Source organism: Salmo salar, chromosome ssa03, assembly GCF_905237065.1.
Source record: "Salmo salar chromosome ssa03, Ssal_v3.1, whole genome shotgun sequence".
NCBI classification, from domain to species: domain Eukaryota; kingdom Metazoa; phylum Chordata; class Actinopteri; order Salmoniformes; family Salmonidae; genus Salmo; species Salmo salar.
This window is the reverse complement of record NC_059444.1, coordinates 33,903,929-33,926,093: the sequence shown is the minus strand read 5'-3', so window position 1 is coordinate 33,926,093 and position 22,165 is coordinate 33,903,929. Positions and strand designations below refer to the sequence as shown.

The following is a 22,165-nucleotide window of genomic DNA, read 5'->3' as shown; positions in this document are numbered from 1 at the left end:
GAATGCATGGTCTCTACTCAAACCTTAGCCCTCTCGGTAATCGAGGTACGCATGGTCTGAAGTGGGCTTCTCCAGGTGGGGGTTATATTCGGAACAGCAGAAAAGTCTGTCCAATAACGCCAGATCAATGTCTTTGCTCATGGGGTGGGCCAGTGACTTAGTTAAACTTTAAAGGGAATTGGATTCTCTTTCATTAAACAGTTTAAAATCACATTACATAATTTCACAAATAGTTTCATCTTTACTCATTCATTTTATACAATAAATAGATGCAAATCTCATAACGGAGACTCTTGTATAAACAGAGTTATGGTAATGTGGCTGTATTGTCTCTCATGAGGTCACCAACATTAAACAAAATGGACCAGTCGTAGCTGGATTCTCCACCGACCGTTTACACATTCTCCAAAACATCGATATTGTTCAGTTCTCAAGTTCTGTGAGGTAGAAGAAGTTCCTTTGTTCTACTGTGAACCCTCTCTCTATACCGCATGGCCGGGGGGGAAGAGAGTCTCCTCATGGAATTTACGACCTGAGATAACAGAGCCTGGGTGTAGGAGGGAGAGAGAGGTGGTAAGAGAAAGAGGGAGGGTACTTTCTATACCCAAAGAGGGCCATGTCATGACATGTCCATCTAATCATAGAAGTAGGATCAGAGAATTAACCTAGTGTGTCGCATCGGGATTGTGCCACAGAGCATTATGGGGGTTCTATGTGTTAAAGCAAGGGTCGATCTCTGCCTGAGATTGATTTCATGAAGAAGGATGAAAAGGTGAGGGCGTTCAATACCAACTGGTATCAAATGTATAGCTGGTTAATTAACAGGGAACCTTTCATCAAGCCGCCTGTAACGGCACTTCACAATGCTTTACATGCTGAACATCTTTTCTGGGATGTCGAAAACAATTCTGAATGATTTGATATCTTCCATCGCATCATCCGTTTAAAGTTTGATTAAAGAGATAGGTTGACACATTTTTTTCGCGTGAGCTCAAGTAGGCTTTGCACTTTCCTCTTGTATTTATTTAGCAAAGATGAAAATAATCACTCCAGACAAACACAAGCAAAAACTAATGACATAAATGTTGCTGCAGCCTAGGCTACACCTAAACATTAGAAATCTGACATGCTGTATGGGATGAAAACAATACTTTTTTTCAGTCTTATCAACTGTAGGCTACTACATCTGTACAGGGCTAACTAATTGATAACGTCATGTATTTATAGTCTATTTGTTTGTCAGGAGAAAATGTGAACGTGATCAAATCTAGATTATATTCAAAATTGGGCTGGCTAAAATGCCTATACATTTTTATAGGAAGAAAAATGGTCCCATCATAGCCCATATAAAAGCTTTTTACAACTGATTAATCACTGTCATACCTTTTATAGGTTCCAGAATTTTCCTAGTTAGGTTAACATATAAGGAAAAACTCCAGGCCCCAGGGGGTAACAATTGCCCCACTGCTCTGGGACCTATGGTGCCACCAGTCTGCTTGCAGGTGTCAGTTATTGTCAGGTATATGGATGATCAGGGCTTTATGTAGGAACATTTCTTGGGCTACTTTGATGTGTCAAGTGGGCGAGATGCGCAGTCTGTGTTTGACTTCGTGAATTTGGAGATGTCTGAGAAACTGTCAGAGAAACTGTCAGAGAAACTCGTTGTCCAAACCTACGATGGCGCAGCTGTAATGGAATGTATCTGCTATTTGTATTTACAGCTAAGTCCCCTCATGTTCCCTGATTAAGAGGTGATGTCTACTCCACTCCACTACCATTGTCAACATTCTCCTGACATGAACTGAAGCCATGACGTCTCATGTGCCTGCTCATCCACTGGCACATTGAATGTTTCCCTTCCAAACACTGTGAGTACCGCTATCAATTTTCTCTCATTACTGTATGTAGAGTAAATCACATACACAATCACATTATTACACATCAATGATTTTACTCCTTGCCTGGACTAACTCATTCTTAGCTCTTTTGTCTAACTGTGTAGTGTCTTGTGTTATTGTCTTTTGTCTTCCAGTCAATTCCTGTCCTGCACTGGTCAAGCCTCTGAACACCTCAACACAAGCCTCATACCCTCAGTCATTCCCGGCTTTATTAAATGCTTTAGGTTAAAATAATTAGTGTTTGTCAATTTTTGAAACACGCTTTGTGGTCTCTGTGCCTTCCGCGCCTATACCGTGGGTCTCCAATCCTCCTCAATTTTTCAAGTCACCAGCCTCCACTGGTGTGCAGCAGTTAGATAATGTTTCAATTCAAGTTAGCTACTAGAAACCCAGGCATGATATTAATTTGAAGCACCCCCATATGATGGTTGACATGTTCTTTCTCCTATTGTTATTTAGATTGAAAGAAGCAGAAGTGGGCTGTGGTGTTCTGGTCGAGTGTGACAACACCATAAAAGACACAATTTTTAAACATTTGAAGGTTTATAAAATCTGCCGTCAGGTGAAGATCAGCCCGTTCAGAGCTTTTTCTATGGGCTGTGTTGCCTCATGGACAGGGATGCAAACTAGTCACCTTTCGGCGAAATTCACCGTTTTGATTCCAAAATAGGTGGCCTACGTGAGTGGTGTAGATCCGATGACAAAAGTTTGTGTGGGAGGGGGTTGGATCATTACTGGCTGTAAGCGAACGAGTGATGCGCCTTTGGAGCAATACTGGCTGTATCCAAGGCTCAGCCAATTGTTCACATAACAACAGAATGCTGCACGCGACTGAAGAGACAAGAGACAACCAATTTGCTAGTTATAGGATCAGCGTGCGCTCTGGAAAGACAGCAGATAGTGCAAAGGCAGTTACAGCAGTGCGTCCCCCTGAACAATAACGTAAGTCAGAAGCCTTAGCTAGCCAGAGAAATGTTGAGCAACATTAGCCTGCTTAGCTGATCAAATAACTGAGTTTATTGTGTGAAAATTAGCTGGCTAATAAAGTCAGACAGCTAACGTTAGTAACCTAACCAATTCGCTATAGTATTAACTGGTATACAACTCCTTGCCGGTGTTGTGCCGAAAATCTCCCCCCTACCTTCGCATGAACGTGCACGCACTTAATTCTTCATTGCTGCGACTTGCTTGCTAGTTGAGATTTCTGATCACGTTAGGCTGCGTTTCATTTTATTTTTTATGTCGGTTTGATCGCGGGGGAGGCACTAGTAATGTCTGCAGTTTTCAGTTTGGCTATTTGTTTCAAGTGTAATAGTCTATAAATAAATATTTTTGCCAAAATTCGTCATCTCTCCTATGTCTTATTCGACTAGTAGTTGCTTGCCGCCATTTTTTTACCCCCTCTTCTATGTTTAATATAACACACACACATTTGGACCCGTACCTTCTCCGCTATGCAATCTGGTTTCAGAGCTGGTCATGGGTGCACCTCAGCCATGCTCAAAGTCCTAAACGACATCATAACCGCCATCGATAAGAGACATTACTGTGCAGCCGTATTCATCGACCTTGCCAAGGCTTTCGACTCTGTCAATCACCACATTCTTATTGGCAGACTCGACAGCCTTGGTTTCTCAAATGATTGCCTCGCCTGGTTTACCAGCTACTTCTCTGATAGAGTTCAGTGTGTCAAATCGAAGGGCCTGTTGTCTGGACCTCTGGCAGTCTCTATGGGGGTGCCACAGGGTTCAATTCTCAGGCCGACTCTCTTCTCTGTATACATCAATGATGTTGCTCTTGCTGCTGGTGATTCTCTGATCCACCTCTACGCAGACGACACGATTCTGTATACTTCTGGCCCCTCTTTGGACACTGTGTTAACTAACCTCCAGACGAGCTTCAATGCCATACAACTCTCCTTCTGTGGCCTCCAACTGCTCTTAAATGCAAGTAAAACTAAATGCATGCTATTCAATCGATCACTGCCTGCACCTGCTTGCCCGTCCAGCATCACTACTCTGGACAGCTCTGACTTACAATACGTGGACAACTACAAATACCTAGGTGTCTGGTTAGACTGTAAACTCTCCTTCCAGACTCACATTAAACATCTCCAATCCAAAATTAAATTTAGAATCGGCTTCCTATATCGCAACAAAGCGTCCTTCACTCATGCTGCCAAACATACCCTCGTAAAACTGACCATCTTACCGATCCTCGACTTTGGTGATGTCATCTATACAATAGCCTCCAACACTCTACTCAACAAATTGGATGCAGTCTATCACAGTGCCATCCGTTTTGTCACCAAAGCCCCATACACTACCCACCATTGCGACTTGTACGCTCTCGTTGGTTGGCCCTCGCTTCATACTCGTCGCCAAACCCACTGGCTACAGGTTATCTACAAGTCTCTGCTAGGTAAAGCCCCGCCTTATCTCAGCTCACTGGTCACCATAGCAGCACCCACTCGTAGCACGTGCTCCAACAGGTATATCTCACTGGTCACCCCCAAAGCCAATTCCTCTGGTTCTCTTTCCTTCCAGTTCTCTGCTGCCAATGACTGGAGCGAACTGCAAAAATCTCTGAAGCTGGAGACTCATATCTCCCTCACTAGCTTTAAGCACCAGCTGTCAGAGCAGCTCACAGATCACTGCACCTGTACATAGCCCATCTGTAAACAGCCCATCTATCTACCTACCTCATCCCCATACTGTATTTATTTATTTATCTTGCTCCTTTGCACCCCAGTATCCCTACTTGCACATTCATCTTCTGTACATCTAGCATTCCAGTGTTTAATTGCTATATTGTAATTACTTCGCCACCATGGCCTATTTATTGCCTTAACTCCCTTATCTTACCTCATTTGCACTCACTGGATATAGACTTTTTGTTTTCTTTTGTTCTACTTTGTTATTGACTGTATGTTTTGTTTATTCCATGTGTAACTCTGTGTTGTTGTATGTGTCGAATTACAATGCTTTATCTTGGCCAGGTCACAGTTGCAAATGAGAACTTGTTCTCAACTAGCCTACCTGGTTAAATAAAGGTGAAAGAAATTAAATATAAATTATGCATCCTAGGGTTAAGTTTTTTTTCTTCCCAAATGCAATATTTAGATATGTGTGGTCACAAACATTCTATTATAAAGGCTGTCATGGCTAACTGCAATATTAGTGTATTGTTTTTTTTTTCCAAGACTTGAGTGTCATTTGCAGTAAAGTCTAGGCAACAAATGACATTGGATTGCTTTCCTTACAGTTTTTAGTTGTGTTAGGTTCACATTAACCACTTTTTATTTTACACACAGAGACTGATCATGTAGATCATAGTCTTTGTTGTTTAATTAGTTAAAACCTGCGTTTCCCCCTAGCAGGGATTTTTTTGCATGTTTCAGTATCAAAAAGAAAAAGTGTCACCTATTTGGGCCCTCACCAGTTTGCATCCTTGCAGGGAACAGCCCCAAGCCAGGGGAGGCCCAAGTCAGATCTCACTTCCCCAGAAAAAGCTCTGATGTGGTAGGAAGATCTGAGAAGTCTGGAAATTACTTCATCGTGTCAGCCAGTGGCTATTTTAGCATGTAAATCTTGGTGGGGCAAACTCTGTATGCACTATAACGGTGACAAACGATGCCCACAAACTGTTTGGGCCTACAGAAAGCTGTCCCAACAGAATAACTTTTTTTCAGCACCATGGAGTGAATCCTTACCACTACTACACCTGGCTATCAGCAGAGCCTTGTCCGGCAGCAAAATTTGCTTAAACAAATGTGGTTTCTACTGACAATTGAGATGTACAAACTAAAAGGCAATCTGTAATTTCGATTAAGACTTTAATGAGCAAGCTAGGACGGACATCGTCAAGTATAACTATTTGTTCAGCACTTTTGAAACATACAACGACAGAATTCAGAACATGGGCCGTTCTTACAGTATTCTCCCTGTACACCAAGTCAGATCCGTAGGATAAATAAAGTGAGCATACAAGCAGACACTGAAAGCTCTTGCAATATTCGATGATGACATTTCTCTAAACAGACTATAAATCAAGTTGTATTGGTAACATACAGTTGAAGTTGGAAGTTTACATACACCTTAGCCAAATACATTTAAACTCAGTTTCACAATTCCTGACATTTAGTCCTAGTAAAAATTCCCTGTATTAGGTCAGTTAGGATCACCACTTTATTTTAAGAATGTGAAATGTCAGAATAATAGTAAAGAGAATGATTTATTTCAGCTTTTATTTCTTTCATCACACATCCCAGTGGGTCAGAAGTTTACATACACTCAATTAGTATTTGGTAGCATTGCCTTTAAATTGTTTAACTTGCGTCAAACGTTTTGGGTAGCCTTCCACAAGCTTTCCACAATAAGTTGGGGGGAATTTTGGCCCATTCCTCTTGACAGAGCTGGTGTAACTGAATCAGGTTTGTAGGCCTCCTTGCTCGCACACGTTTTTTCAGTTCTGCCCACACATTTTCTATGGGACTGAAGTCAGGGCTTTGTGATGGCCACTCCAATACCTTGACTTTGTTGTACTTAAGCCATTTTGTCACAACTTTGGAAGTGCTTGGGGTCATTGTCCATTTGTAAGACCCATTTGCGACTAAGCTTTAACTCCCTGACTGATGTCTTGAGATGTTGCTTCAATATATCCGCATCATTTTCCTCCCTCGTGATGCCATCTATTTTGTGAAGTGCACCAGTCCCTCCTGCACCAAAGCACCCCCACAACATGATGCTGACACCCCCGTGCTTCACGGTTGGGGTGGTGTTCTTTGGCTTGCAGGCCTCCCCCTTTTTCCTCCAAACATAATGATGGTCATTATGGCCAAACAGTTCTATTTTTGTTTCATCAGACCAGAGGACATTTCTCCAAAAAGTACGATCTTTGTCCCCATGTGCATTTGCAAACCGTAGTCTGGCTTTTTTATGGCGATTTTGAAGCAGTGGCTTCTTCCTTGCTGAGTGGCCTTTCAGGTTATGTCGATATAGGAATCGTTTTACTGTGGATATAGATACTTTTGTACCTGTTTCCTCCAGCATCTTCACAAGGTCCTTTGCTGTTGTTCTGGGATTGATTTGCACTTTTCACACCAAAGTTCGTTCATCTCTAGGAGACAGAATGCGTCTCCTTCCTGAGCGGTATGACGGCTGTGTGGTCCCATGGTGTTTTTTAAATTTAACCATGGTCCCATGTTTTTTTTTTAATTTAACCTTTATTTAACTAGGCAAGTCAGTTAAGAACAAATTCTTATTTACAATGACGGTCTTCCCAGGCCAAACCCGGACGTCTCTTGGCCAATTGTGAGCCACCCTATGGAGACGCCCAATGACGGCCGGATGTGATACAGCCTGGATTCGATCCAGGTACTGCAGTGACGCTTCATGTCTGAGATTTCCCAGTTCCGAGATTCCAGTTGTTTTGAATGCGGCAGAAGTCATGCTGGATTGACAGCATGGCCAATGTTGAATGTTTATCCTTTTAAGCTTGGAAAAGAGACCCTTAAACCCAGACTTGGACCACACACCCACTCCACTGAATAGCAGGCTAGTGATTGCTTTGCAATGCTTGCAGTTAGCCACTGATTCCTTCCAAACCACTCATTGTTGAATTTGTGATTTCCAACCTATTGTGTTGAGTTTATGTCCAATGGCCGATGAGCACCGATACGTTTTATCTTTAATTTCTCTTCATAATTTCTATTCACATGTCAAGGATTAAAAAGGATTTGCCAGTACATTGTCGACTTGATTCATGATGATGACTGCTAGCTTGCTAGCTAAGATTTTGAAAGTATGATGTTGGCATGATCAATCAAAACTATGGTAGATATAATGTGATTTGACGTAATTTTATCTGTGGCCAATGACCTTGACCTTTCTTGGATGGGCACTTCTAATGTAACTTTATGGCAGCACTCAACGGGCTTGAATTTTTGAGCTCTCCCCGTATATGTTACGGTGACGTAGTGTCCCCATGAGTGACAGAACACTGAGCCAATCACAGTGCAACTATAGAACATTACCAACCCCTACGGTCCGTATTTTCCTCTGGCTGCCCCACCACCACAGAAACCACTGAACTAGGCTGAAACGCCTGCATTTTGGATCTGCCTCACTCAATAAAGCAAAAAATATATTCTTTTTTTTTACATTGTTTGCAAACTGATAATAACATGCCAAACAGGCAACCTGCCCTGAATGACAGGTCACCACTGGTGTCAGCAGGGCAACACAGAAGACTACCACAGGCACCACTATGCAATACTTGTCATGCTATATACAATATCGACGTGATGGCTGCAGGATACGATATGGGATATGGCTAGCATGGCTGTTGAATTGACGTTATTCCTGTAATAACCCTATAATATTTCTCTAGTGGTTTCTCCTAGGACTTCCCGAGGGACTGAAAGACCTTCCTCCCGGGGTGGCTCTTCCTTTGGAGTTCAACCAGGTCTACATGCAGGGCATCAGCTTTAGTAAGGGCTGTTACATCAGCCAAGACTCATCACACTGGGGGGGTGGTATGGAAGCATCTGATGCTGTACGCATGTCGGCACTAGCTGAAGGATTGGCACTACAGACCCAGTCTGACAAGTCAGCCGGGAAGCACAGGGCCTGGGTTGGAGATCTGGGCATCAGCCTCATTCGCCTGGCTTATGCCAAAGAGCCATTAACACTCAAGGCTTCTCAGGACAACACAGTCTCTGGAGGCATCCGTGCGATACTGGTGGCCCAAAGACCAAAGCCAAATGAAGATAGAGGTATTTGACCCCAACAATATGAAACGCACACATGTTGAAATGAGCCATATCATATTTATATGGATAGGGTACATAAAGTTAAAATGTTCTTATTCCAAATCACCTAGTACAGTATTTCACTGGTAGCACTACCAACCATGTCGTCTATGAATAGTTTCTTTGTTTGCAGTATTGCGATTGCCTTAAATATTGAGTTCATTGACACTATGCTGTTTACCAGTTGTGCACTGTTTGCCAGTTGCTAGCTATTATCTTAAATATTACTTTATGTATCTCTGGTGTAATAAACATACGAGGACACAAAGTATGGACATTTGTCATTTTATCAACATCTCATTCAGAACATACAAATACACTCAAACTCACAAAGGATGACTTTTTTTAATTTGGCGGGGAGGGGGGGGGGGGTCAGGATAACATCAGGTAAGTCATTTAGGCTACCTCTGAAACCAAAGCCTTATCAACTAAATGTATTGATAAAGAGGCTCATAAAGGGATACTGGGTGGCCTATTCCTGGTAAAGGGAGTGCTGCCCTCTAGTGGAGAGCATGGTCTCTCGAATCTGCTGCAGCAAACTTTCAGGTTGTGAGCTCAGAGTTGAATGATCAAGTCTCTTAAAGTCTTCATTGCAGAGCATGCATTCTAGAATGTGAGCCACCCTCTGCAGGTCAAAGGCAGCATGGTGAAGTCCCAATGTGGCAAGGGTCTCTGAAAGATGACGTGGGTAATTTGAGGAGTTGTTTTCGGAGCAAGAACTCAAGAAGGACATGCGGTTGTCAGCGATAATCTTCAGGAAAGAGGCAAACTCCCCATAATCAATCCCAGAGCAAGACTTCATGATGACCTGTAAAACAAAATACCAACTCAGATTACACAGCTTTTTAAAATACATCTGCTTTGTCAGACAGTGCCATTTGGAAAGTATTCAGACCCCTTGACTTTACCACATTTTGTTATGTTATAGCCTTATTCTAAAATGGATCAAATAAAACCTCAGCAATCTACACACAATACCCCATAATGACAGTGAAAACAGGTTTGTCTTCATGTTTTAAAATAACTTATTTACATTAAAAATAAAACAGATACCTTATTTACATTAGTATTCAGACCCTTTGCTATGAGACTCGAAATTGAGCTCAGGTGCATTCTGTTTCCATTGATCATCCTTGAGATGTTCCTACAACTTGATTGGAGTCCACCTGTGGTAAATTCAATAGATTGGACATGATTTGGAAAGGCACACACCTGTCTATATAAAGGTCCCACAGTTGACAGTGCATGTCAAAGCAAAAACCAAGCCATGAGGTTGAAGGAATTGTCCGTAGAGCTCAGAGACAGGATTGTGTCGAGGCACAGATCTGGGGAAAGGTAACAAAAAAATGTCTGCAGCATTGAAGGTCCCCAAGAACACAGTAGTATCCATCATTCTTCAATGGAAGCAGTTTGGAACCACCAAGACTCTTTCTAGAGCTGGCAGCCCAGCCAAACTGAGCAATCAGGTGAGAAGGGCCTTGGTCAGGGAGGTGACCAAGAACCCGGTGGTCACTCTGACAGAGCTCCAGAGTTCCTCTGGAGATGGGAGAAACTTCCGGAAGGACATCCATCTCTGCAGCACTCCACCAATCAGGCATATATGGTAGTGGCCAGACGGAAGCCACTCCTCAGTAAAAGGCACATGACAGCCCGCTTGGAGTTTGCCAAAAGGCACCTAAATACTCTCAGACCATGAGAAACAAGATTCTCTGGTCTGATGAAACCAAGATTGAACTCTTTGGCCAGAATGCCAAGCGTCACATCTGGAGGAAACCTGGCACCATCCCTACTGTGAAGCTTGCTGGCAGCATCATGCTGTGGGGAAGTTTTTCAGCGGCAGAGACTGGGAGACTAGTCAGGATCGAGGCAAAGATGAAGGGAGCAAAGTACAGAGAGACCCTTGATGAAAACCTGCTCCAGAGCGCTCAGGTCCTCAGACTGTGGGAAAGGTTCACCTTCCAACAGGACAACACCCCTAAGCACACAGTCAAGACAACGCAGGAGTGGCTTCGGGACAAGTCTCTGAATGCCCTTGAGCGACCCAGCCAGAACCCGGACTTGAACCCAATCGAACATCTCTGGAGAGACCTGAAAATAGCTGTGAAGCGACGCTCCCCATCCAACCTGACAGAGCTTGAGAGGATCTACAGAATGGAAGAAACTCCCCAAATACAAGTGTGCCAAGCTTGTAGCCTCATACCCAAGAAGACTTGATGCAGTAATCACTGCCAAAGGTGCTTCAACAAAGTACTGAGTAAAGGGTCTGAATACTTATGTAATGTGATATTTTAATAAATTAGTAAAAATGTCTAAACCTGTTTCTGCTTTGTCATTATGGGGTATTGTGCGAAGATTAATGAGGAGGGGAAACAAGGCTGTAACATAATAAAATGTGGAAAAAGTCAAAGGGTCTGAATACTTTCCGAAGGCACTGTATGTCTATCTCCAAGTGTCTTATACACCTGGCAGTGCTGATGCCATGAATCCATAGTGTTCCTCCATTCCTCTATTTCCCTCTGGACAGCAGACAGCTCATTCTGAAGGAACTGCCACATAATGTCCACATTGCAGCCATTCAGCCAGTTATGGTTGATGGAGATGGTGTCTTCCTGCAGGATAATGAGACAGAAGTCAGGTTACTTAGTTCAAAATTAGCCATATGAACCATACAGGTGCTTAACTGATAATGATTTGTAAAAAACCTCTTGATCAAATGTACCACTTAATTTGTCCCACATCCAAACTGCAGTACTTACCAAATTATAAACCTGATGGTGCCAACCACTGGGCACAAATATGATCTCCCCTGCTTCCTGAATGATCTCTAGTGGTTGGCAGGCCTCATCACAGTGTGGGAATTGCAACTTGTCTCGAATCTCAGGGGCAGTGACGTCATAAGCAAGGTTGCCATGGCTGTCTCGTAGAAACTCTTCTTGGCCTGGGGGATACAGGAGCCATTTCTTCCTGCCACAGATGTTCGCTGACCAGCTGTAGGAGCGGAACACATCAGCGTGGAATGGCGTCCTATAGCAAAAAGAGAAATAAAGAAAGTACATGTTAGAGACAGATTTAAGAGAATATCCATTATAGACTCTATAATGAAATGTTTTGTTATACCATGAGCCTTTGGGTCCCATGTAGACGAACCGGTAGTCATCCACCTCCAAAGTATCCCAATACTCATTAAGCCAGTCAGAAGAAAAGAAGACTGGGGTAGTGTAAACATTGTGTTCAGGAAAATCCCTGTGAAAGACAGAGGACGGAACCATTGAGCCATGTTTAGCTTATTCTTGATACAGCTACCTTCAGTATATACACATTATTTACATACTGTAAAAAACATTCCAATCATTTTTTATTTATTTCACCTTTATTTAACCAGGTAGGCTAGTTGAGAACAAGTTCTCATTTACAACTGCGACCTGGTCAAGATAAAGCAAAGCAGTGCGACACAAACAACAGAGTTACACATGGAATAAACAAACATACAGTCAGTAACACAATAGAAGAAAGTCTATATACAGTGTGCTCTTACTTCAGAGGCAACATACAGGTGAATTCAATACCTTGACATGTGCCAATCTTTCAGATAGAGACATCCTTTTGGTGACGAGTGTCCATTCTGTATGTACTCTCTCCAGTAGTGAATAAATTCCTTGAAAGGAATAATTTGTTTGGGGTTCGCATTGTATTCTTTCGCATTGCAGTTTGCAACTGGAACCGGAGTCTCATCTGCAAGAGGAAAAAAGAGAAATACTTTGAAAACACAATTTAATAAATGGGTTATTGGTTCATCATAACGGCAACATGTTTCATTACCAAATATATACATCAGATAAATACACAAACAATGAGAAATGGTGGTCAAATCACAGATCAGAACAGCCCATCTATAGGCTAATCAAACTCATTCATTTGACATCAAAGTTACTGGACATTGTAATAGATATGTAGCTAACAACATTTATTTACCAAATTGCTGCAGCAGTTTCTGGAAGTTTGGCTTCCCCTCTTCAGTGACCCACTGTTTCCTACATTTCCAGTCTTCAGTAAATTTCCTCGAGAACATGCATGGGTGGTTAGGAAGTAAGTACTTTTTAAAGAATTTGGAATAGCTCAAATCCTTCTCTATGTAATCCACAAAGTGCGAAGACCAAAATTGTTCATAGGATTGCCTTGATATTTTAACGAGGCTGCAGCAGTTATGATAAGACTCCCTGTCCATGATACTGAATGATGTAAACAAGTCCTGGGTGTAACGTTAACTAGCTAACTAATTAGCAAGCAAGCGACGTACCTAAACTATAGTGACATGATATGTCATATTAATTGCTTTTCCACCATTATTATTGAATTTATATTGCAAAGATAGGTCAAAAATGTGGAGAAGCTGGTTCGTTCATTCGAGCCTAAAAATAGCTTCCTATGGCTATGCTATTTTGCGTTTTAGGGGACCACATTTATAGATGCACACGCCCAATATTTGCTTTCATTTTGTTCTCTTTTTTTTTACACATGATTGTTTCCGTACTGTTTGCTAATTCAACGTTGAATGCCTTTAGTAAATATACACTTTGAAATTAGACATTAATAATGTTAATCTACACATTTCATATAGCAGGATCGTTGTTTCTAGACGGACTGTAAACATGTCTGTATTGAGGAAGTGACGTCTCTTCACGTCCAAACAAATCAATCGCTGGGGAACCAATCTGCGAAAATATTTTTTTCTTACATTTCTTTTTTTGGGACAATTATTAAAGTGGCACCTTAAAATATATATTAACAGTTTCCACGCAGAGCAGCTGTACTCAAATAATGACTACTAGCTTTTGCACAATCGATAATATTATCGTCTAACGCAACATTACAAAACTGTAGCTACTGATTTCCTGGAATAGTCATAACCCTGCAGGAGCTCAGGTGCCAGGTTTGTTTAAAAAGTAAACAAAAACATCAAACAATGTTGAATGATCGCTAGTTACATATTTTGTTTGTTTGAACACGAAAGCAATTTACTCCAAATACGCGTTTTCTTATCTTCTTTTATTTGAGAGGAACGCTTTTGAAGAGGGCTGCTAGCTAGCTAGCTTCCTGACGTGTTATGATTTTGCATGTTTTGCTAGTCAGCTAGCAAGCTTAGCATAGACATAGTGGCACTCTAATAAAGTAGCTAGTACACAGTAACATATGTATCTAGCTAGCTGTACTGTCTATATAGTAGGTCTAAATAGCTTGTCCAAAATACCTTGATTACCATGACAGCTAGCTACTTACATAACATAGCTTTACTGCCGGGTTGATTGAAATTCCTAGCTAGCAGTTCCAACGTTTTAGTCTCTAATCTTTTATCTCGATTAACATATTGACCTTGATTCAATTATTATTTACAATACAACATTTTAACATGTTCACCCCTCTCTACCTAGGTGAGCATCTGAAGCCAAGCCAAAATGACATGCCCAACCCGAGACATCCCCATCCACAGCTGGCCAGGCTCCTACTACATCAACAGTGAGAAACGCTGGGATGCCGGCACCCTGTCCCTGACCCGCACCATGCTGCGCTTCACCTCAGACCAGAGCAAAGAGAACCTGGTTGGCTTCCGCCTCTCAAGGATCATGGAGATCAAGATGGAGTCGTCCAGCTTCATCTTCAGCACTCTGACCGTGTTGGAGCATGGGAATATCAAGCACTGGTTCGGCTCGCTGAGGCCCAACCGGGTGGTGGTCTACAATGTCCTGGAGCATTTCTGGAGGGAGAGGTTGTTGTCCCCATCTGCTGAGGTTCAGCGGGCCGAGGCACAGCCGACCAAGGGGAGGGAGCTGATTAACCTGGTTGCGGGGGCTCAGAGACGGCTAGAGGACACAGGGAATGTCCTCCACCACCAGGGAGAGCAGTTTGATAACGTCATGCATGGCCTAGGCAAGATCGACTCTGATCTGGGCGTGGCAGACAGGTAAGGTGGATATTGAATTCTACCTCTGGGCCCCGTCAGTCCATTGTTTTATTGTTTTCAAATATTGTAGATGGAGATTTTCCGAAGTTTTGATGCCTTTCATCCACATGATGATTAAATATACATTAATATATAGTAGTGGTTAATTATTTGAGATTGGATAGCTATTATCCAGAACATGTTTACGCTCTTAATTTGTGTGAACCGTCACTGAATTGGATGCATTCCTCTAACTTCTGTCACCATTATCTCTGCAGGCTACTGTCTGAACTGGAGTCTCCCCCTTGGTGGCCTTTTGGCAAACTACCCTGGAAGAGTCAGCAGGATGTCAAGGCTGAGCATGCTGCCAGAGAGGCTGCTTGTAAGGGTACAGGAACAGGCAAGCACAGAGTGATCACCAGCGTACCAGCCATCGTCTCCAGAGGTGGAGACTCAGACCTGAAGCCTGGTTGCTTGATGGTGATGGTCTCCTCATTAGAAGTCCGAGACACAAACTATGTGCTCCTCCACCGCTTTCAGAGGGATGAGGTGGATGACATCCGGGTGCACAATCCGTATGAGATCAGTGTGAGGCAGAGGTTCATAGGGAAGCCAGACATATGCTTCCGACTCCTGTCGGCTAAGATGCCGGAGGCCATGTCAGTGCTAGAGATGCAGTATAAGAAGAAGGTGGAGTACACAAGTGAGTACTCTGCCTTCATGACGACCCCAGCTACGACTCCATGTGACCAGGATCAAGGTTCAATATGGAATGCAGGTAAGAAGTTTAGATTACTCTCTGTGGTCCCAGTCAGGGGTTCTTCTTTGTTTATTTTGCTCTGTACAATAGTTTGTGTTTGGCCACCAAGTGGCAGTAAAGATCTGTGGGTTTTAGCATGGCATATTGTTCAATACACATCTTTGAAATTACTTTAGGCTCTCTTGAGGCTGAAATCTCATTATACACTCTAGCTTATTGATTTATTACATAGCTTATTGATTTATTACCCAATTCTGATGCATGCCGTGTAATGTTGTTGTTTCGAGCTTTCCCCATCACATTATCATAGGGTTACTGTTACACTCATAAGAAGATAATGTGTTTGTTTGAGGGGCCTTCTCACTATATCTCTGCCCCCTCCCTTGGCAGCAGGCCTGCTGCAGTACCAGGAGACAGAGGTCCCCATGACAGTCCCAGCAGGAGAGCTGTCCCAGGTGCAGGTGCATGTCCTTAAGCCAGAGGTCACTCAGGCTGAGGCTCAGGAAATCCGACAGGTGAGATACAATATTGGAATCTGGCTTCTAATGCCTCTTCCTGTATACTCAAGCATTTTATCCTATGAGATCAAATGCTTTATAACAGTCTGAAGTTATACTGCCCTAACATTTTCTATTTTTTGCGTTCAGATAACGTTTATACCTGTCTTGTAGACATCTGTTTTGAATTCAGAGGAAATGCATGATTGAATATCCATGTTATGATGCATTACTTGTATGCCATTTCAATAGCAGGTTTTAAAGAACAAGTGTAACTTTTCTTATGTTCTATGAAAATCATGGGAAGATAAATGCTCTATTTCCAGTCCAAACCAGAGATTCACTGTAATGATTTTTATTTTACGTGCTATATATTTTATATATTAGTCGGTAAGACCACAAACCAAACTCCCATCGGGTTACAAGAGAGAGGAGAGAGGGAAAGAGACATGGCCAGTTATTTGGTTAGACTTCTCTGGTCAGACAGTGTATAAAGTATTTCCATTCAAAGTCTCATAATGTTGAACAGTGAGCTCCATGCATGGTCGATGGTTGCAAGACATAAACAGTGACGCAAATGCAGTCAATCATTTTTCGTTTAACACATTATTATGGGTTGCTCAGAATGGTGTTTTCCATGTTAAACCTCTTCAAAACACAACATTTTGTCTATGTAATTGGTTGGTAATCCGTTACAGGTATGGTGTCATTTTCAGAATCCTCCTGAAACACAGGCTACAGTCTCTTGAGGCTTGGGTGTTTCTTACAGTCCCATAAGCAGTTCTGTAAAGCTGATTGAAGCTGAGGTTGATTGAGGCTTTTGTGGAAATTGCGTTCACAACGGCATAGTTAGTTAGATATTACAAGTTAAGTATTGACTACTTCAGAACGGTATCAATACGATTGTATCTCAATATAATTGTATATAAAATCATTTTCAAACAAATCGATCATGTTAGTGACATTTTTTGCAATTAGTCTGTTTACAATTCAGGGACATGTGTTTTGTTTCTCTATCAATGGCTTATTATTTTGTGCCGATAAGTCATAATGGTTCTTTTGAACTACAAAGCCTACCGCTTTCTGAAGTGGTAAAGTAGTACACTTTATGACGCACCTAATTTATGTAATGATTAGTGAGAGTCCCTCGTTGGGAATCACTTTTAACCTGATTTCCTACCCAAGTGTACAGCAAATAGCCCCTTTTGTCAAAAGATATTTGATACCTTCAGATTATCAGTCGGTTTATTGTTCAAATCAGTTGAATATTTACCGTTCTTTTTACGTCCTAAACACATTTCCTACAACTCACCTCACCTTTCATCAGTTAATTAGGTTATTAGCCTACTTTTTTTTAAACTTGAGTGTATTTTACCTACATGTCTGACTGTATGTTGAATGGAAAAAAAACTAACCAAATGTTCAGAAGTGGTGTGATAAAATTGACCTTCAACAGTAGAATTTAGATAAAGGTCCATTTTACAGTATATGGCACCAGAATCCCATAATTACACTACAGTATATTTTGAAGTATTGATATCAGTCTATTTATCATATTTTCCTCCCAAACTGAAGAAACCTAAGAAAGTGAATGCATGCAGTTGTCATTAAGGAGTGCGTTGAAATACTATCTGTCTGCTCGTTGCTGTCTGAAGCAGTTCCTGTGCGCTGTTGCTGTGTCTGCGATTACTGGCCTCTGAAAACTGACATAACGTCAATGGGTGTGTGTGTGTGAGCATGTGTAGGATAACACAATATTAGTTTAGAAACCACGTGTTGGGGTGTGGAGTGAGTGTCTATTAAGTTTTGCTTGGCACAAGGTTGATTTAAGTTGTTCCATTGACCATAACGTACACAGTTGTTGGAGCGTGGAGATGGAGTTGCAGAATTCCCTGAACACACAGAAAGTTGAAATAACAAATTGTCATTGACTTGTCTGTTATCGATGACCTCAGGAGACCAGAGAGACCTCTGTATAACCACCATGTGCTTGAGTATTGTATACTAGTCACATGAATATTGTGTCACACGGCGATTGTGTCATGACCTAACGATGGAAGTACAGTTGTTATAGATCGTTTTGGTTTTGTTGGCAGTCCCTTCATTGTTTTTAATTTTACAGCTAACAGCCATTCTGTCTTTTTGGCTCCGACAAGCAGTGGAAGAATAATTATGGCTGAGAAAAAAGTGTTATTCCTCCTCTCTGCTCATCTCCCCTGTCTTTTCCACTGACTGACTCACTCACTCCATGTCCTCTCGGGACATAACCCTAGACAAGACACTTTTCCCCACCACTACAAGAATCAAGAGATTACTCCCACAGACCTGGGTCAAATACATATGTCAAATATTTGAGCTGAGCTTGATTTACTTTGCCCTGTACAATGGAACAGAGGAAATAGATTCAAAAGGGCCAACCACAAGTTAAATCAAGCATGTGTGTGTTTGTGCGCCTATATGGCTCTCTGCCTACTCTCTCAGATGCTGATGCAGCTGAAAAACCTGGCTCTGGAGGCTGAGACTGAGCTGGAGAGGCAAGACGAGGCCCTGGATATTCTGACCAGCTCTACGGACCGGGCCACTATGCACATAGACAAACACACCTGCCGCATGAAGAGGCTGCTGTAGTTCACACAGCAGCCAACCGGCTCACTACAGCGCAATCCAGAAATGTGCTGTGAGTTGTTGTTACCTTACGACAAATGTATGCTCTAAGAAAGTTTTTGTTCTGAACCTCTACATTTGTAACAAATGTCTGAGTCTCAGGTGTAGTCGTACACCCTTACGTCATTGTAATGTGTAAAATATAGAAATCAATGTTCCTCTCAATGTGGTAATTACCGACCAGTCCACTAGATGGCATTTACACCAAGGTAAGGAAGTGTTCACTCCCGTCAGCACGTTGTGGAGATATTGTCCTCGTAGCACTGTGAAGAACCATGAATTGATCCATACCTGGTTGTTGTTGTTGATAAGGATAGAGTGGTTTCTGATGTTGTACTTAAATCACTGTGAGGAACGATTGTCACTGCTGCTAAATGTGTTTTTTTCCCTTCTTCTTTTTCAGTTGCAGGTGTCAGTAAAGCCATCCCCTCCCTCCCTGCACATGGTTTCCCTCCAGCTCCAAGTGTTGCATGTCCCCATGTTGCTGCAGAGTAAGGGATGCATCGAGTGGGATCACTGTATTATAATCCAGTTTGCAGTGGGTATGTAACAAAGTCCCTTGAAACTGTGTCCCTTGAAATTCACAGAATACTATTCGGTCACTTCCTATTCTATAATGTACAGTACAAGAAAAAGCAGACGGCAACTCACAATCTTGCTAACATTGACACTGGATTTGGGGATATCGGTATGATCTTATTTGTATGAATGACTTGTATACTTCTATGCTGTACTCTGTGTTGTACTGTAATTTATTTATCGTCTATTTATCGTTGATAAACTGTGATTTAAACCCGAAATATCTGGTAAATCATGTTTTTCTTCCTACGTTTCATGCCTGAAGTTCCCCATGCTAATGTACTGTAGACAGTAGAGTAAGTATTTGAGTGGTGCCTAATTATCCAATAAAACACTTTTACATAGAAGACAGACGACTGGCTTAAATAGTACAGTACAACCCGCCCAGGTCATAAAAGGCAATATAGTTTCCTTTATTAATTAAAGAATAATAATGAATAGAAAACAAAACAGGCAACAAAAATGTCTTAACACTCAGAGAAATGCAAAGCAAGGCAACACCCAATAATAACAAGCTTCACGTGACAAATTGGCATGGAGAACGTCAGAACACTGGTGAACGAAATGGAAGCGGAAGCTATTTACTATTGAAAGTAGTGCTGCATGCGAGTGGGTCCCTGGCCTGTTGAATGAAAGCGAGTGCAGAGTCCCTTTGTAAACAGCCCTGTTATTATAACATCCTGTTGGCAACAGGAGTTGGTTTGGCATCTGCTCACCACTCCTGTGGGGGCTGCGGGCAGGGGCCGCTAGCTTTCACGAGAGAGGGGGACCACCAGGAGCCAAGAGCCCAGATTCATTTGATTTGGCTGCAGGCGATGGGGTGGCAGAGCTCTCAAGACTCCGGACGAAGTTGAACTGCTAAACTGTTTTTTTAAAGAAGACTGACGACCTCTCAAATGTCTTGGCCCGGGTCAGTCACTGAGACTTGATCCTACAGTAAAGGTGAAATAGATTTAGAATGAACACTTGTCATAAGCGTTACATGACAAGAAAAGTGTTGCCAGAGAAAAGGAGGGTTATACCAAATACTTCTTCAAGTCTGATCAAAGATGGTAAACTGGAGATTGTTTATTTCTTTGATGATTTGAGCGATAAACCGTTACATTCATTTCGGAGTCCTCGTGTCCCGAACACCAGAAGCATACCACATGGTTATGTGAATTTCTAGCCTCTAAAAAGACGTGAGGAAGGGAGAGGGAATACATTCTGCCGTGGTTTTGAAGCAGCCTTGCAATGAAAGGAAGTGGTGTTGGTCTCGTTTGACCACAGATACATGAGATCCGGCTTTGCCTTTCTAGGGGATGGTATGGAGAGTGGAGACACCATGCAGGCCTTGACATCCACGTCTGTTTACTAGATAGTCCCTGTGGTGAGGTTGTTCTTTCCAACAAGGAGCATGTCTCATTTGATGGCCAATCAATCAAGTTTGTCTGGGAAAGAGCTACGCAAAGGCTGTGGGATTCTGTCAGGGCACATGTGGGTTGTTCCATGCTCTCCAACTCTAAAATAAGGAGCCATGTGATTGTTATACAAAGTCAGAGTTGTCATTTCCCATTCGGCTTTGAGGTGGATGTTTTTGCTTTTTGGAAAACATCTATTTCAATTCAGAAATGCGTAAGACATCTCATGACATCCCTTGTTATTTACCATTGTAATGTGTCTAGCTGGGCAAATTTACCCCTTAATTTCACAACGTAATAACAATGAATATCTTCAACTGACACGTTTTCAGTTTATCATGCACATTAAACTCTTGTCAATGTTGGTAAAGGTTTTTATGTTGATCTTCATTAATGTAATTCATGGGAATGGATTCCACGTTCTCTAATTGGAAATGAGAGAAATACACTATTTTATTCCTGTGTAGCAATACACTATTAGAGCATGTCTGTGTGTCTGTCTGTAACGGTTGGACTCTTGACTCACTTCCTGGCTGACCTCTTGCTGGTGCAGGTGTTGCTGCTGCTGCTGTGTTCATTTCCACATGCAGAGGGAGGTTCCAGTTTCAGGAAATCAGGCCTGTTGGTTAATCTTGGAACTGGGAGGAAAAGTTCCTGGAAGGTGGTTGAGTCCAACTGGGAGGCGGAATGGATTCACTCTCTATAAGAGAAAAGATAGAACACTTGCTTCTTATAGAACACTTTGGTTGAAAGTGGATTCTGGTGTCAAGTGTTTTCAATTTTTTTATTAAACATACATAAATGAATGGGTCTACTGGGATTGATACATACACTGGTGTACAAGTTCTACAATAAGTTGTGTTGTACTTCTATGAACACTTACAATACATAAATGACATTTTGTGTTTTCAATCCATTATTATAATATCCCTCTATAACCATGTTTACTTTGATTGTTAATGTGATAAGCATTGGCTAGAACGTTGCTCTTTTTGTGTACATGTTGTTGTTGAGGATTTGGCTCTGAATGAATCTCTCTTCCCATTGGAAGATGCCCTCTGTTTGACTGTTATTGTGGTACTTTCCCAGATACTGAGAGACAGAATGATATCACACGCCACTTGAATATGTCATATGTTATTGTCTTTTCTTTGGTCTTCGGACAGAGATCCACTTTGTTGGATTTCTGTTTCTCTTTATTCAGAGAGCAACTCCTCTCATCTCTGCTGGAGGGAGTTAACTGCGAGTCGCCTTGGCCAAAGTAAACTCCAACTCAACTCAGATGAGGGGTCTAGTCTATTACTCCATAAGCATGGGTGTGAACAGCACATGTCTACTGTATTGAGCAGCTGAAATAGTTGTGTGTGTCCACTGTCTTTCATGTAGCTCACAATTCTTTAGAAGAATATTAATCTCATTGACTTCAAATTGTATTTGTCACATGCGCCGAATACAACAGGTGTGGACCTTACAGTGAAATGCTTACTTACCAGCCCTTAACCAACAATGCAGTTTTAAGAAAAATACCTAAAAAATAAGAAATAAAAGTAAAAAATTATTAAAAAGCAGACTTGCACTGAATGTAGTGTCAGATAGTTTTTAGCTAAAAAGTGAAAAC

The 22,165-nt window shown here is 41.9% G+C and overlaps 2 protein-coding genes and 1 pseudogene across 5 annotated transcripts; 2 read left to right on the top strand and 1 right to left on the bottom strand.

The window, feature by feature from the left end:
- The first annotated feature begins 1,969 nt into the window (after positions 1–1,969).
- LOC123741837 (putative transferase CAF17 homolog, mitochondrial) lies at positions 1,970–8,997 on the top strand (annotated as a pseudogene).
- LOC106599876 (2-oxoglutarate and iron-dependent oxygenase JMJD4-like) lies at positions 8,979–13,293 on the bottom strand. The gene is made up of 6 exons (XM_014191227.2): positions 12,682–13,293; positions 12,276–12,441; positions 11,827–11,952; positions 11,466–11,733; positions 11,172–11,318; positions 8,979–9,517 (listed from the first exon to the last, which is right to left on the bottom strand). Exons 1-6 carry the CDS (start codon positions 12,932–12,934, stop codon positions 9,182–9,184), a joined length of 1,296 nt encoding a protein of 431 aa, XP_014046702.2. The 5' UTR covers positions 12,935–13,293; the 3' UTR covers positions 8,979–9,181.
- Positions 13,294–13,373: 80 nt separating this feature from the next.
- On the top strand, positions 13,374–19,368 carry LOC106599880 (synaptosomal-associated protein 47). Of its 4 annotated transcripts, none has more exons than XM_014191231.2 (6): positions 13,374–13,639; positions 14,139–14,668; positions 14,926–15,425; positions 15,798–15,922; positions 18,386–18,581; positions 18,972–19,368. In XM_014191231.2, exons 2-5 carry the CDS (start codon positions 14,163–14,165, stop codon positions 18,530–18,532), a joined length of 1,278 nt encoding a protein of 425 aa, XP_014046706.2. In that variant the 5' UTR covers positions 13,374–13,639; positions 14,139–14,162; the 3' UTR covers positions 18,533–18,581; positions 18,972–19,368. The 4 variants fall into 4 exon arrangements, with proteins under 4 accessions (XP_014046706.2, XP_014046709.2, XP_014046704.2 ...); XM_014191234.2 differs by having other exon boundaries at positions 13,380–13,652; positions 15,801–15,922; XM_014191229.2 differs by having other exon boundaries at positions 13,380–13,652.
- Positions 19,369–22,165: the final 2,797 nt, after the last annotated feature.